The sequence below is a fragment of the Anguilla rostrata genome, chromosome 2 (genome assembly GCF_018555375.3).
Source record: "Anguilla rostrata isolate EN2019 chromosome 2, ASM1855537v3, whole genome shotgun sequence".
Taxonomy (NCBI): Eukaryota; Metazoa; Chordata; class Actinopteri; order Anguilliformes; family Anguillidae; genus Anguilla; species Anguilla rostrata.
In genome coordinates this window covers 67443158-67456776 of record NC_057934.1, presented here as the reverse complement: position 1 = coordinate 67456776, position 13619 = coordinate 67443158, and the positions used below count along the sequence as shown (strand labels likewise).

At 40.6% G+C, this 13619-nt stretch overlaps 1 protein-coding gene and 1 pseudogene across 2 annotated transcripts; both read left to right on the top strand.

Moving 5' to 3' along the window:
• The first annotated feature begins 14 nt into the window (after window positions 1-14).
• LOC135249015 (arf-GAP with dual PH domain-containing protein 1-like) lies at window positions 15-7808 on the top strand (annotated as a pseudogene).
• A 507-nt stretch (window positions 7809-8315) lies between these two features.
• Window positions 8316-13412, top strand: LOC135249012 (E3 ubiquitin/ISG15 ligase TRIM25). Of its 2 annotated transcripts, XM_064324208.1 has the most exons (6): window positions 8320-8777; window positions 9015-9110; window positions 9217-9378; window positions 9632-9785; window positions 11583-11678; window positions 12417-13412. In XM_064324208.1, exons 1-6 carry the CDS (start codon window positions 8445-8447, stop codon window positions 12947-12949), a joined length of 1374 nt encoding a protein of 457 aa, XP_064180278.1. In that variant the 5' UTR covers window positions 8320-8444; the 3' UTR covers window positions 12950-13412. The 2 variants fall into 2 exon arrangements, with proteins under 2 accessions (XP_064180279.1, XP_064180278.1); XM_064324209.1 differs by lacking the exon at window positions 9217-9378 and having other exon boundaries at window positions 8316-8777.
• Window positions 13413-13619: the final 207 nt, after the last annotated feature.

Below are 13619 nucleotides of genomic sequence, written 5' to 3'. Positions count from 1 at the left end.
GTTTCGTTCCGCATGATTTTGCCGTTCGTGCTGTTTTGGCAATCGGATCCAATTGGCCCGATGACCTTGTAAAACGTCTTGTGTGAGTGACGTACAAATTCAACGGAATTCGACTAAATGATACCTGGAATCAAATGTGTACTACTGTAACTCATGATCTGCTATTCATGAGCTGGTGCCTAATTTCATGTACCCATTCCAGAATAAACTTTTTGTTCTTAAATGCATTATATTCACTCAAATATTCACAAAATTAACTATATTCATTTACTTGTATCGTGTCTATACTCAATTAGTTGTACATGTCTATGCGGTAGATATTTTGAATGCAAACGGCAGAATGCATTGATAGGGATTTTGAGATTAAATTGTGCAACGTGCAAAAGTAACGCCCGTCAATTTCACTTCCCTTTATTCATACACGGTAGACCTAAATCATGTGGATGTTAATTTATGCTGTCGGGTTTTCGCAGAGTGAGAGGTAACAGAGAAGACTCAACGGTCTATACCTAACCGGCGGCCATAACACTTCGTAAAATGGGGCATTCTATACTTCTTTATTAATAAAATCCTATCCCACCGGACTTTATGGAGCTATCAGTAAACTGTCCAAATGACGACGCTGATTGCTTAAATTTTGACTGAAGTAGGACAGTTTTAAATAGATATGGCCGATCGGGATCGAAATAAGAAAGTCCTCTTGGACTTGGCTAAACAACCTAACAACAACCGTTGCGCAGACTGCGGAGCCCCAGGTGAGTGAAGGGGGTCAGACGGATAGTTAGTAGTGTCAAAACACAGCTTAAACCAGCTTGGCAATTTTAGGCTGTTTTAAGATGGAACTTTCAGCAGGGTTGTAGTAGCTGACTTTTTAAAATTGATTTTATTTTTTGTGCATATCTTTCTGCCACAACCGCAATGATGAAAGAAAACACGTTATTCTACCTGTCAAATAATTGTAGGCTATGTGTCAAATATTTTGGAATGATAAAGTATAAATAAGTTATAATTTCTTCTGGATAAAAATGTTGCCACTGTATTTGGATGTTATGTTTTCTCTTTTTTTCTCGGTTGCCTATCCCTCAGAGCCGGACTGGGCGTCCTATAAGTTAGGCATCTTTGTATGCCTGAACTGTTCTGGGACTCATCGCAATCTACCTGCAATCAGCCGCATTAAGTCCATACGCTTGGACTACTGGGATGATGACGTGGTGGAGGTACTCTTGGCCTATGGCGCGATATTTTTACTCTTGAGTGTACCATTGCTAGATCTGGGATCCTTTCAGAGAATCGCCCCAGAAATCAAGATGCTGGTCCTTAGTGGGATCATTCTGGACACCTTTTTACAGAGGGCTGTGCGTTTGGCTGAGTCAGCAGTTTGGACTATCAAGTTCCATATTCTGGGTGACACTTACACTGCAAGGTTTTCCACACCTTTTAATAAGTTTGCAGAGGTTTTTTTTATTTCAAGTTTATTTCAAGTTTTTCAAGTTTTTTAACAGCAGAAACATACCAAAAACACAGAAGCGATTACATGTACTCTTTTACTTTTTTTTGTTTGTCTGCTTTTGCTTTGCTTTTCTGTATTTCTGTTTGTCTGTCTGCTTTTCCATTGTGTGCAATGCGTAGTTCATGAAAGCCAATGGTAATGCTGCAGCTGGGACTATTTATGAAAGAGCAGTTCCTGCCTTCTACTACAGACCACAAGAACATGACTGTGTGTGAGTAATGCTCTTATTTTAAATTGAATCTGCCGAACAGTACACTTTCTGCATGTTATAATGTAATAACAGGAGGCAAAATAAATGTGCATTACCTTACCTTACATTAACTTAGTAGAGGCATATATCTTGCTTACAAAAATGAAGAACATCGGTGTTAGTCTCTGGAATATGAAAGTGCAATATCACCCAGAAGGCCCATTTGTAATCAGTAAATGTGAAGTACTGTTTCCTTTGAAAATTTAATATGTAATGATTTTTTCTAAAATGGTTAAATGGACAGACTAAACGATTGTTATAATTTTGCCAATGTTAAAAACCTGTGTAAAAACATGGAGAGATCCTGAAATAAATGCAAGATATCTCTTAAATTGAATATTCATCCAAATATAATTAAAATTAGTATAGCACATGAAGGGACAAGTCCAATATTTAGTTGTGGTTAAGGTCAATTTTGAACAGTTCATTACAATAATAAACACAAACCAGTATACAGTAATAAAATTAAAACAGCAAATGCAAAAAAAAAAAACAAGCATTGTGTAGTTTCGTTTGCACAAAGTATGAATGATTGCAGTGTTTCAGGAAGTATAAAAATAACAACACAGCACATCAGATCTCACAGAGGAAGAGAACATACAGCGTATTGTTCTGAACTCAGCAAGTAGAACAAGAAAGGAGAAATTCCTAGGACAGTCTGTCTGCTTACTGGCAATGAAGTTACCACCGGAAGTTTCATACAGTGATTGAAGTTTTAACCGCTTAAAACATTGTTTTAAGCGGTTAAACTTCACACACAGATATACTCATTTTAGGCATGTGTGGTGCATGCTGACGTACTCTCAAGGGTGACATGTATTATTATTTGTACCTTTGGGTCTGTGCCAGCAGTTTATTATCATTGTGCAAGTATTTGCCAGTAGGCTTATGTGAGATCAATTAATTTTGTGAGTGCTCTTGTCTGTGTGTACTTACACATGTATTTACTGGCAGTATTTATGATATGTATCAGTTGCAAGGGCCTCCAGATGCTGTGGAAGAAGGATTTTTAAAACTACTATTTGTCTACACATAGGTTGTCTGTTAGATTAGCATTTTTATGTATAATCACCATGCAGTTGATTTATCTTGAATGACTGACTATATTTGTGTGTAGTGTGTGTTTATCAGCCAATGGACTGCAGATATACATTCTATTGTAATGCCTCAGAAATCTTTACAGTAATTAAGATAAATTGATTTTTTTACATGTATACAAAATATGTATCTGTAGCTGAACATGCAGTCGAGCTATGGACACAACTTTGTTTTACAGTATGGTACTTTTTAAAAAATAAATAAAGAAACTGGGTAAAAAAACATTGTTATTATCACAGGACTAGACAACTATGCCAAAGTGCAAAAAAAATTCAATTAAAATGTAACCAATGGATCATCTCTCCCTCCCCTCCAGAGTTTTGAGGGAACAGTGGATAAGAGCCAAGTATGAGAGGCGGGAATTCACAGAGGAGAACTCACACCTTCAACAGGCCTACTGTTCAGGTAAATATCACACAAGTCCCGATTCACAACTGCGGAGCTATTCTCTGCCACACAGCGTCTCCTATGTCGATTACTGTGGCATCTTTAACACCAGTGTAATTTAGGCGTGATAGCTGAATGAAATATTAAGGAACGACTTGTTGTATTTCTTTATATGCCTTCCACACACAAAAAAGAATAGAAATCTGTGTTGCAATTTAACAAATTCTGAAGGCTAGTCTTTCCATCAAAACATTTCTAAGAGAGGTATTATTATTGCTTTTGCCCACAGCAAAGGGATAGTTACTTAGTACATGTAGATAAGTGAGGAATAACATTTTAGGGAGGAAATCACTGTGAATAAAGATTCTCATTGGGTCTCCTCAAGGCTTCTATGAAGGCACCCTGTGGAAGAAGGGGAAGGACAGCAAGCAGTTCCTGAAAAGGAAATTCATTCTCTCGGAGAAGGATTTCACCCTAAAGTACTTCTCCAGAGAGGATGTGAGTAGACTGGCCGAGCAGTGCTCAGCTTTAGTCAACCCCCGGCTGAACACGATGCAGCCTGGGTGATGCGGTTCTGGGAGGAATGTAAATTGTACGTCTAACCCTCAGGAGTCAAGCCCCAAAGCGTTATCGCATAAGGATTGAAACGCTCGCTTTTCCAGCCGGAGAATCGAATCGCCACCTGCACGGTGCAGCCGTACCTGGAAGAATGTTTGTACGCACGACTCAGGTGAAGGCAAATGCGTTGATAACCATGAAATGATTGAAGCTAGATCATCGGAGAATCGGATACAGACCACAGAATCGCCTCAGGAATAGACATTACATAAATGGAGCATTACAGACGCTTTTTATCCAGACAGTGACAGTGAGGAGATCTTCGAAAATGTAAGACACAAATGCGGAATAGAATGGTAAATGGTAAATGGACTGCATTTATATAGCGCTTTTATCCAAAGCGCTTTACAATTACAATTACAATAGGTGCCTCTCATTCACCAGAGCAGTTAGGGGTTAGGTGTCTTGCTCAGGGACACTTCAGCGCTCCCAGTGCGGGGATCGAACCGGCAACCTTCCGACTGCTAGACAACCGCTCTTACCTCCTGAGCTATGTCGCCCCTAATAGGAGATGGATGACAAGCCAAGCTTCCTGTTAACACTGGCTACAGGGTGGCATTTACGGTGGTGATTTCATGATTCGCAGGATTGCCAACGGAGTTTATTTTTAAGGACATATAAATGTGATATCGTAGGACACTCTGATATAATTGGCCTTAGATACACCACTTCAATGCCACTACACGTACACCGTGTTACACAGTTCTGTTAAGTTTCTTAACTGCCGTGACTGATGATCTAAAAACCAGTTTCTCGACTGGTTAGCAATGTTACCATCCATGGAAAAACAATAGAATAAAGACTGTATCCGTATGTATCATATGTATTGTTTAAAGTGTTCCTTCCTCAAGTACCTTCCTTATGCACACGCACCTAGCATCCTCTGTTTACGTTCATATTCTCTGCTCCAACAACACACTCTACTCTACAAGGAGAACCTTATGTTCATCCAGTATTCAGGTGACACATTTTGCTTCGACTTTTGATTATAGCTGGGTTAGTGTCACTGATCTTTTCATCTATTATAGGCCTAATAATGTATGTGGAACAGGGTGATCTATGTCATTCTGAGGAAAATGCTTCTCCCCATAGGAGATTGTTTCCTGGTTCAATGCAATCCGGGCTGTACGGTTTTCTTATCTGAAGACAGCCTTCCCCACAGCTACTGACGATGAAGTGAGTGACAGTGTTGTTTTATGTTCATTTGCTTCACATCCTTTGGCTTTGCGATAAAATAGGTTATGGATGTTGACGGCTAAATGTGTTTTGGCATGGATTGTGTACTATTGTTATCTCCATTACATAGATGTATCCATCAAGGACAAAGAACATATTGCCCCTTCATCATGGAGGGATGTGAAATATTTCTTATTTTCTTCTTTTAGCTAATACCCCGGATTACTAGAAGTTACTTAAAGGAAGGTTATATGGAGAAAACAGGTCCGATGGTGGGTAATGCATCAGGTATTCTCTGGACGCTGATGTTAACGTTATGAAAAGCACTTTTTATTTAAGCACGTTTTGTTTTATCATTTTATTCTGTGCCATCTTGTTTTTGTTTTTTTCGGCAGCAACGGGAATCGTTCAAAAAGAGGTGGTTCATCCTGAATTCAAATGACAGAAAACTGCTCTACTTCAAAACTCCGCTGGTACAGGATGCAATCTAGGTTTCTATCTAAGAAACTATATTCTTACCATCATGGCATGTAGAACTGCATGATGTGCATTTCTTATTTAAAAAAAAAAACTCTTTGAGGATATTATACTGAAAATAACTCACATCATTCCCAATGTGCCAGTCTTTACTTCCTGAACAAAGCTTCATAATGCATTCTAGCTCTCTCCCCCACTTACAATTGGCCATGTACATTCCAGCACTTATTGCACTTTGTATTGTCCTAATGTTGTAGCTTTTACTGCCCCCCTAGTTTGATTTAGCATAGGCTAGGCCAGAATAATGACCACTGTGAGCTGGACTTCTTGGCTATGAATAACTGTACAAAATGAGTATTATACCTTATCGAACCTGTGTTTTGTAGTTGTTCCAGTGACCTTGATATGCACTTTTGTACGTCGCTTTGGATAAAAGCATCTTCTAAATGAATGTAATGTAATATAATGTACTGGCCAAAGAAAACTCAACATTTAATTTTTAAATGGCTGTATATGCCGCTTTTACATGGACGAATGAAATCCACCGTCCACTTTATTCCACCTGAGTCCTCACTTTGGGCGACTTGTCGTCCCCCCTGCGTATAAATGCAACGCCTGCGTCTGCGCCTGTGCCTGTGCGTCTGCAGGATGCAGTGGAGCTCGGGTCGGTGTTCATAGGCACCGAGAGCCACGGCTACTCGGTGAGAGAGAGCCAGCCCCAGCGGACGCGGGGGAACAAGTGGAAGTGCGGCGTGACGGTGGAGACTCCGGACCGGCGGTTTGTCTTCATGTGCGAGCAGGAGCTCGACCAGAGGGAGTGGGTGGAGTCCTTCAGGCTGGTCATGTCCCAGCCCATGACCCCTCAGCACTACAACAGTAAGGGATGTCAGTGCGCGCGCGCATTGACCTTCTCTGAACACGAGCCTTAGTTCTCCTTGACTGTTGGGTCCTACATATAAATGTACTGAGAAAGCTTCAGAAAGCTTTCCGCTTTCTCAGAATAGCCCAAAAAAAAAACAAGACTTGGCTGGTTGCCTTATACTATATTTAGCTGTTTAACAATCCTCTTTTACAAATCGACTTACACATTCTTTTTACACACAATCCATATATACAGCTTGATATTTACTGAAGCAATTTAGGTTAAGTACCATGCCCGAAGGGTACAGCAGAAGTACCCTAACGTGGGAATCAACCTACAAGCTTGGCGTTACAAACCCAGTTCGCTAACCATTGTGCTGCACGGCCACCTAATAATGAAACTGTGGGCATCGCACCCTTGCCACACCGCAGCGGCACAAGGAGACTTCTGCTCCACCAACTGCGCCTCCATATACTCACAATTTGGCTTTCTCTTATTGCAGCTGAAGCCAATATGAAGAGGAGGAAATGACGGGAGAAATCGGGGAACAAAGACAAGAAAAATATATGAAGAAAAAGGGAGGAAAAGAGAACAAGAAAAAAAAAGATCCACTTGCACTCGTGCTTACTCCCAGAAAGCTCTGAACTCTGATACAGAGGACACAAGATTTGGAGGAGTCACATGTAGTGGGAGACACTATAAAATTGATAACACGACCTTTCTCATGTTTGGAGATGAGCTACCTTGTTGAATAGTCTTGATGAAGATACAAACTGGTACTTTTAGCAGTATACATGCTGTCCCACTTTATTTTGGTTTTAAATTTCATCAGCTTGGACAAAAACTATGGCTGACATTCCCATAAATTCACATGTGGATCACCAATGATGGGCTGTTGGAAAATAGGTTTGGTCTGAGGCATGTTTAGCACGATGGACAAAAGAACAGGCCTATACAATTTCTCCTGTTTATACATTTGTAGGATTATCATAATATCATAAGAAACTATGAACCTTTTTACAGAGCAGATATGCACTGACTGGAATTTTACAGTGGAATATGCTCAGATTGGCCAAAGATCATCAGGTGTGTATCTGAGGAAGATCCACTTGAATAGATGGAGGTTTGTCAGTGCCATGCTTTCTCTGCTGTTTAGGAAACATGGTCTCCGTTTGGCTATTGCCTAACATTATATGTTTTTTAAAAATATGCTCAGATTTAGGAATGCTTATCTATGAAATGCAAGATAGTATTATCAATTCAGTTAGAACTCTCCGATACAGTATTAAAAGTGGCATACGTTTATTTTCCAGTTTGGAGTAAGATTGCGACAAGAATGTTACTTGAAATATATTTTGAATACTATTTTTTGTGCATGCGCTTGTACAATACTCGTGTGTTTGGTATAAAAATGAGGATTTTACATTTTACATTTTTTTCATGGTTTTCTTTGATTATACTTTTCACAATAACGTGATTATATTTTATTTCATGACAACATATTGTATTTCCGAATGCCTTTTTTCATTTCATAATGACACTTTCCCGAACTCATTTTCATTTCATAATGAAAGTGAACGAGCCCGCTGGACAAAAAACTCTGAAAATTGTTTTCAATTATAATCAGTAGCCTAATAGATCGCAAAAGATAAACCATTCAGTGGGTAGGTCCAGCCCGCTGGTTTTGAGTGACAGGTAGTCTTACCATTCGGAAATGTGTCATTATGAAATGTAAAAAGGCATTCGGAAATAGGCCTACAACACGTTATGAGAGAAAAAAATACATTACTTTATTGTGAAAAAGTGTAAATTATGAAATTTTTTATATATTATTTATATATTCCACATTAATTTATTGAATTATTTTTTTCATTTTGGCACATTTAGTTCTCCATACCAGGAGGTTGCGGTCATTTAAAAAGACGAAAAGAATTTGAACCAGCTGACCGTAGACCGTCGTGCGTAAAAAGCTTTCTGGGAAATTGAGTCAGAACTGTAGAAGTTATCAACGCTAGTTACATTACAGTTTCGGTTTCCTCGCAAATAATGACACAGAAACGACAGCAATGGAATCGCTGCCAAAGGATATATTTGTGAAGATAGCGAAAAGTCTTAAGTGTTGGATTTGTTTCGAGGTTTTTAATGACCCTGCAACATCATCTTGTGGTAAACACACTTATTGTTTGGAGTGCTTGAAAAAACACTGTGAAGGCAAGGTGAGAAGCTGCCCAGAGTGCAGGAAAGAATTTCACAAGGGTTATAAACCGCAGAAAAATATAGCTCTTTGTAATATTGTCAGTATTTGTTCTCGACCGTATCTGGACGACATTTTAAGCAATGAAGACTTGCCGTCCTCTGCCAAGAAACCAGAAGTCGCAGACGAAAGTGAGCATAATCTGGTAAGATACTCGCGATAGCTACGTTCTTCGAATTGGAAACTAGGTAGCCTACTAGCCTACAACCGAAGGCTTGAGTCCTAATGACAATATACTAAAATCGTTTGTTTGTTTCTAACGGTAAAATAGATTGCTTCATTAAAATAGAAGTCACGATGCAGGTTTTATATATCGCCCTGTATGCGTAGCCTTTGTTGTTTTGCGACAGCAGTGATGTTCACAGCGTGTCTTAATTTACAGCAAACACTGAAGAGAAAACTAACACACTTGACATCAGAAATTAAGAGCCTGGATGACATTCTTTCCAAAAAATGTAAAACCAAGGAGCAAAGCAAAGTAAGTAGGCTACCCTGTAATAGCGTGTGCTTTGGTAAAAACTTAGGTCTGTGTCTGTCAACGTCCAATTAACTCTCTAATGCGGTTACCCGAAACTGTATTTCAGGACGTTGCCTCGGCATCAAATGAGAGAGAGAATTTAACTGATGGAAAAAATGCACCACAGTATGTGCCATGGGAATTACCCGAGGAGCGTCTTGAAAACATGACAAACAGCATCAGGCTAGGGCTGGAATGTTTGACTAACGCCCTCTGTCTGTTAGAACCGGTAGGTCTGTCTGTTAGAGCAGGTATCAGTAGGGTGACAATTCAGTAAAGTCTGAAAAACTCTTACTTTCAGTTTGCTGTGTGTTGTAGGCCCCTATAGGAGTTATTTATTCAGTTGCGTAAATTTGTCTTTGTCCAGGTATGCACCCTAAGGTTGGATTGTTTTTTATTAGTTATTTTCTCTTTGCTTGTGCTTGTTGTGAGTTACTTATAGAGCACTGATTGACATCCTAATTTCTATATCCCTTAATTAGTTAGACGTCCCTTCCCAGGATGTTGCCTTGGGGCAAAATTTGGGAGAGAGCCTGCAAGAAAATCCGCTCCCAGCAGAGCTGTCCACTGTTGCATGGCAACAACAGGACGCCGAGCAGACACCTGAGCAACCTGTTACTCTGTTGCAGCTTGAAGGTACTGTGTTGCTGATGTTTTGTGGCGCAACAGGTGATAAGATTGAAATGTTGAAATGAAGTGAAATATGGCCTAAATTAATATTGTTTTGATGCCAATTTCATGGGTGTTTCAATCTGACTCTGGTGGTGGTGTGTAGTCTTGCTTTCAGAAGACAGTTAAAGACAGAGAGTGTGTCTGAGGCCTGCACATACACAGGGAGATTGTTCCATAAGACAGGGGCTGTTTGAGAGGAGGCTCCACCAAAATGGTAAATGGACTGCATTTATATAGCGCTTTTATCCAAAGCGCTTTACAATTGATGCCTCTCATTCGCCAGAGCAGTTAGGGGTTAGGGGTTAGGTGTCTTGCTCAAGGACACTTCGACACTCCCAGGGCGGGGTTTGAACCGGCAACCCTCCGACTGCCAGACAATCGGTCTTACCTCCTGAGCTATGTCGCCCCACCACCCATTGTAATTTTACATATACATGAAATTTTCAGATAACCAGCATCTTGTGTGAACTAAGTAATCTTGGAGGTGAGTAAGGAATAAGTAACTCACTGAGATAGTCAGGGGCTAAACCATTCAAAGCTTTATACTTTAACAGCATGATCTTATAGTCAATTCCAGATTTGACAGGCAGCCAGTGAAGAGATGTAAGCACTGGACTGATATGCTCCCATTTCTTAGTTCTAGTAAGGACCCTGGCAGCTGCATTCTGTACAATTCAGAGATGTTTTAAAGCCAAGTTGGTGCAGGCTGACAAGAAAACGTTACATTAATCAAGCATTTTTTCAGCATACTGGAGAGATCTTCCTTAATTTAGGCATGTTATTTAGGTGGAAGAAGGCCACTCGTATGATATTATTCATGTGGGCCTGAAAGGAGAGATCTGAAGCAAAAGTTACGCCAAGATGCATTGGTGAAGATGGTTGATTTGGAAGAAGAAACCAGTTTGGCTGGTTCACTCAGAAGTATGGAAGTAAAGGATTCCAGTCGTGTTTGTGACATCAATAAAGCTGTTGTTGACTAGTATGGAAGCAGATATATTTTCTCCAATTCCTGTTATTTTACACCAAAATAAAGTCGAGAAATCACCACTGCTACAAGAAGCTGTAATTTGCGGTGTAGCTGCTGCATGATTATTAGTTAAATCAGCAACTGTTTTGAATAGGAACTGGGGATTCCGATTTTTTTTGTATAAACTTTGAAAAGTAAGTAGATCTTGCAATGGAGAGAGAATGCCTATATGCACCAAAACTCTCTTTCCAGGCCAGGTGGTGTACCTGCAGTTTAGTGGAACTCCACTTGCGTTCCAGTTGGCGTGACGTCTGTTCAAGAGCCCTTGTATGCTCAATATATCAAGGTGCAAGTCTCCTCTAAATAACCTTTTTTATTTTTAATGGAGCAACTACATCAAGGGTTATACGTATCGCAATAGCCAGTCGCTCTGCCAGATCAACAGTAGACCAGGAGGAAGCTGAAACGTCTAAATCAAAGTATTCCAGAATCGTATCCCGGAATATTTGATACTTTGACTTATTGTATTACCACACAGACTGGGCCACTGAGCAGGGCGGGAATGTGAATAACACTTTCACTGAACAAAGGCATTCCAACTCTTACCGGTGATTGGTCAGTATAATGAGGTGAGGTTACCTCACCTCATCTTCTTCTATAATAATAATAATAATAAGAAGAAGAATAAGAATCGTCAGGATCATCATCACCACCACCACCATCATCGTCTTCATTGTCGCTACCGCAGGCCTGTGTGTTTCGTGCTGACGACAGAGTGTCATGTGTCACCACAGGAGGCCCGTCAGATTCGCACGGTGAAGAACAGGGCGTTTCCATGGAGCTGGAGACTGAGGCAGAGGAAGCTGGGCCATCAGCTGGGCTGAACGATTGTAAGTGTTAGCGAAAACAGCGCACAACACAGCTACATACTGTATATGCAGAGGATCATTTGGTACGGGATAGAAATTTAATTAGTACCGTCATAACAATGATCTGGATGTGATGTGTTTGATATGTTCCAAGGGGCCGTAAATGAAAGTGCAGACGCTTAGAGCTATAACAGTTCATTACGTACAAATCGAGATTTCTGAGGTGTATCGCAGTTTGTAAAATGAAAAGGCACATTGATTGAAGTAATTGGTCAGGAAGAAAGCTTTCTGTTTGTGGGGAGTGGTTTTCTGAATCGGTAGGCTTGAAATGACACCAGGAAAAATTACAATTTGATACACTAAGCCCTGTGCCAGAAAATAAACATTACTTGTCTCATGTGGTGTGAAACATTTATATTTCTGATATTCTGTAGTACACAATGAAGAAGAAAATTAGACACTGTAATGATGGTAAAATAACATAATTACAGTTTTTAAATAGATGAATACCTTGTAGACCTTTGTGACAGTGTACACCAACAACATTTTCTATTTGGACTAAAAACAGTAAAAGCTATAAGTACTGACAGTATCCATTAGAATGAAATCTATTGCTCCTCTATCACTGCTGTTGTACCCTATACTGTAGCATGTTAACATGATTTAAAATTCTATAGTCTTTTCAAAAAAATGTTCCTTTTTGTGTACGGTGGCCTGCGTGGTACATGTGTGTCTTCCCTCCTGTGCCCCCCCGGGCAGGTTTGGAACGTCTCTCCTTCAGTCCTCAGCTGGCGCACAAGTACCTGATCTTCTCAGACGACAACCGCCGAGTCCAGGTGCGGAGGCGGAGCCTCGGGCGCCCGCCGTCGTCGTCGTCTCACACCGACCGCTTCGACGTCAGCCAGGCGATGGCGGACCAGGAGTTCGGCAGCGGCGTGCATTACTGGGAGGTGGACACGTCCCAGAGCTCGGGCTGGGCCATCGGTGTGGCTTACCCCGGACTGGGCCGAGGGGAGAAGCTGGGCCGCACCCCCAGCTCCTGGTGCCTGGAGTGGAGCTCTAGTAAGCTGTGCTATTGGCATGGCAACCACAGCGAGCACATCAAGCATGAATGTCCCAGCAAGGTCAGAGTTATGCTTGATATGGACAGTGGCTCCCTGGCCTTTTCCAGCACGACAGACAACCTGATTCTGTTGCACAGTGTAGAGGTGCAGTTCACCGCACCTGTGAGACCAGCGTTCTGGCTGTACGGGCTAAAGCCTGGAAATTCTTTGGCTCTCGTTGTACCCTAGGTGTAGGTAAAAGTCTGGCTCTGACTTGTCAAATGTATTGTTTTGCATATGTTATATTTTTATATGTGAATGGTGTGTGTACCCTGTGATGAATTTGCGACCTGTCCAGGGTGTATTACTGCAACTTGTGCAATGCATGCTGGGATAGGCCCCAGCCCCCCCCCCCCACCCCCACCCCCCACCCCCCATCCCCTCGTCGGGCCCTAACCAGGAATAAGTGCGTCAGATAGTGGATGGATCCATAGATTAAAATTATATTTTTCTAGACATTTTAAAAACTTTTTACTATCTACTTTTAAAGGCCCTATGTATATCTTCTTTTGTAACTTAACAAAGTTGTGGTTTTATGGGATTTCACTGAGTTATGTTTAAGTCATACTGCAAAGGAAGGTTATCGTCAATGTTTTGTTTTATGCATGTATGTATGTATGTATTCTTGTCATGAAATAAAAGGTTGAGTCTATTTGTATTTGTTTTCTTCTCTGATGGATTTTATCCTCTAAACAAGGATTGAATGCACTGTGAGTATAGTGTTATATGATAACTTAATGTATGCTAAATACTTCATAATAAGATTGAGCTTGATATACTGTATACATAATACATACAATATGGCAGTCACCCAATGTGCTGATGTAAAATTTAGATGCATATAATCCATGGATGTTCT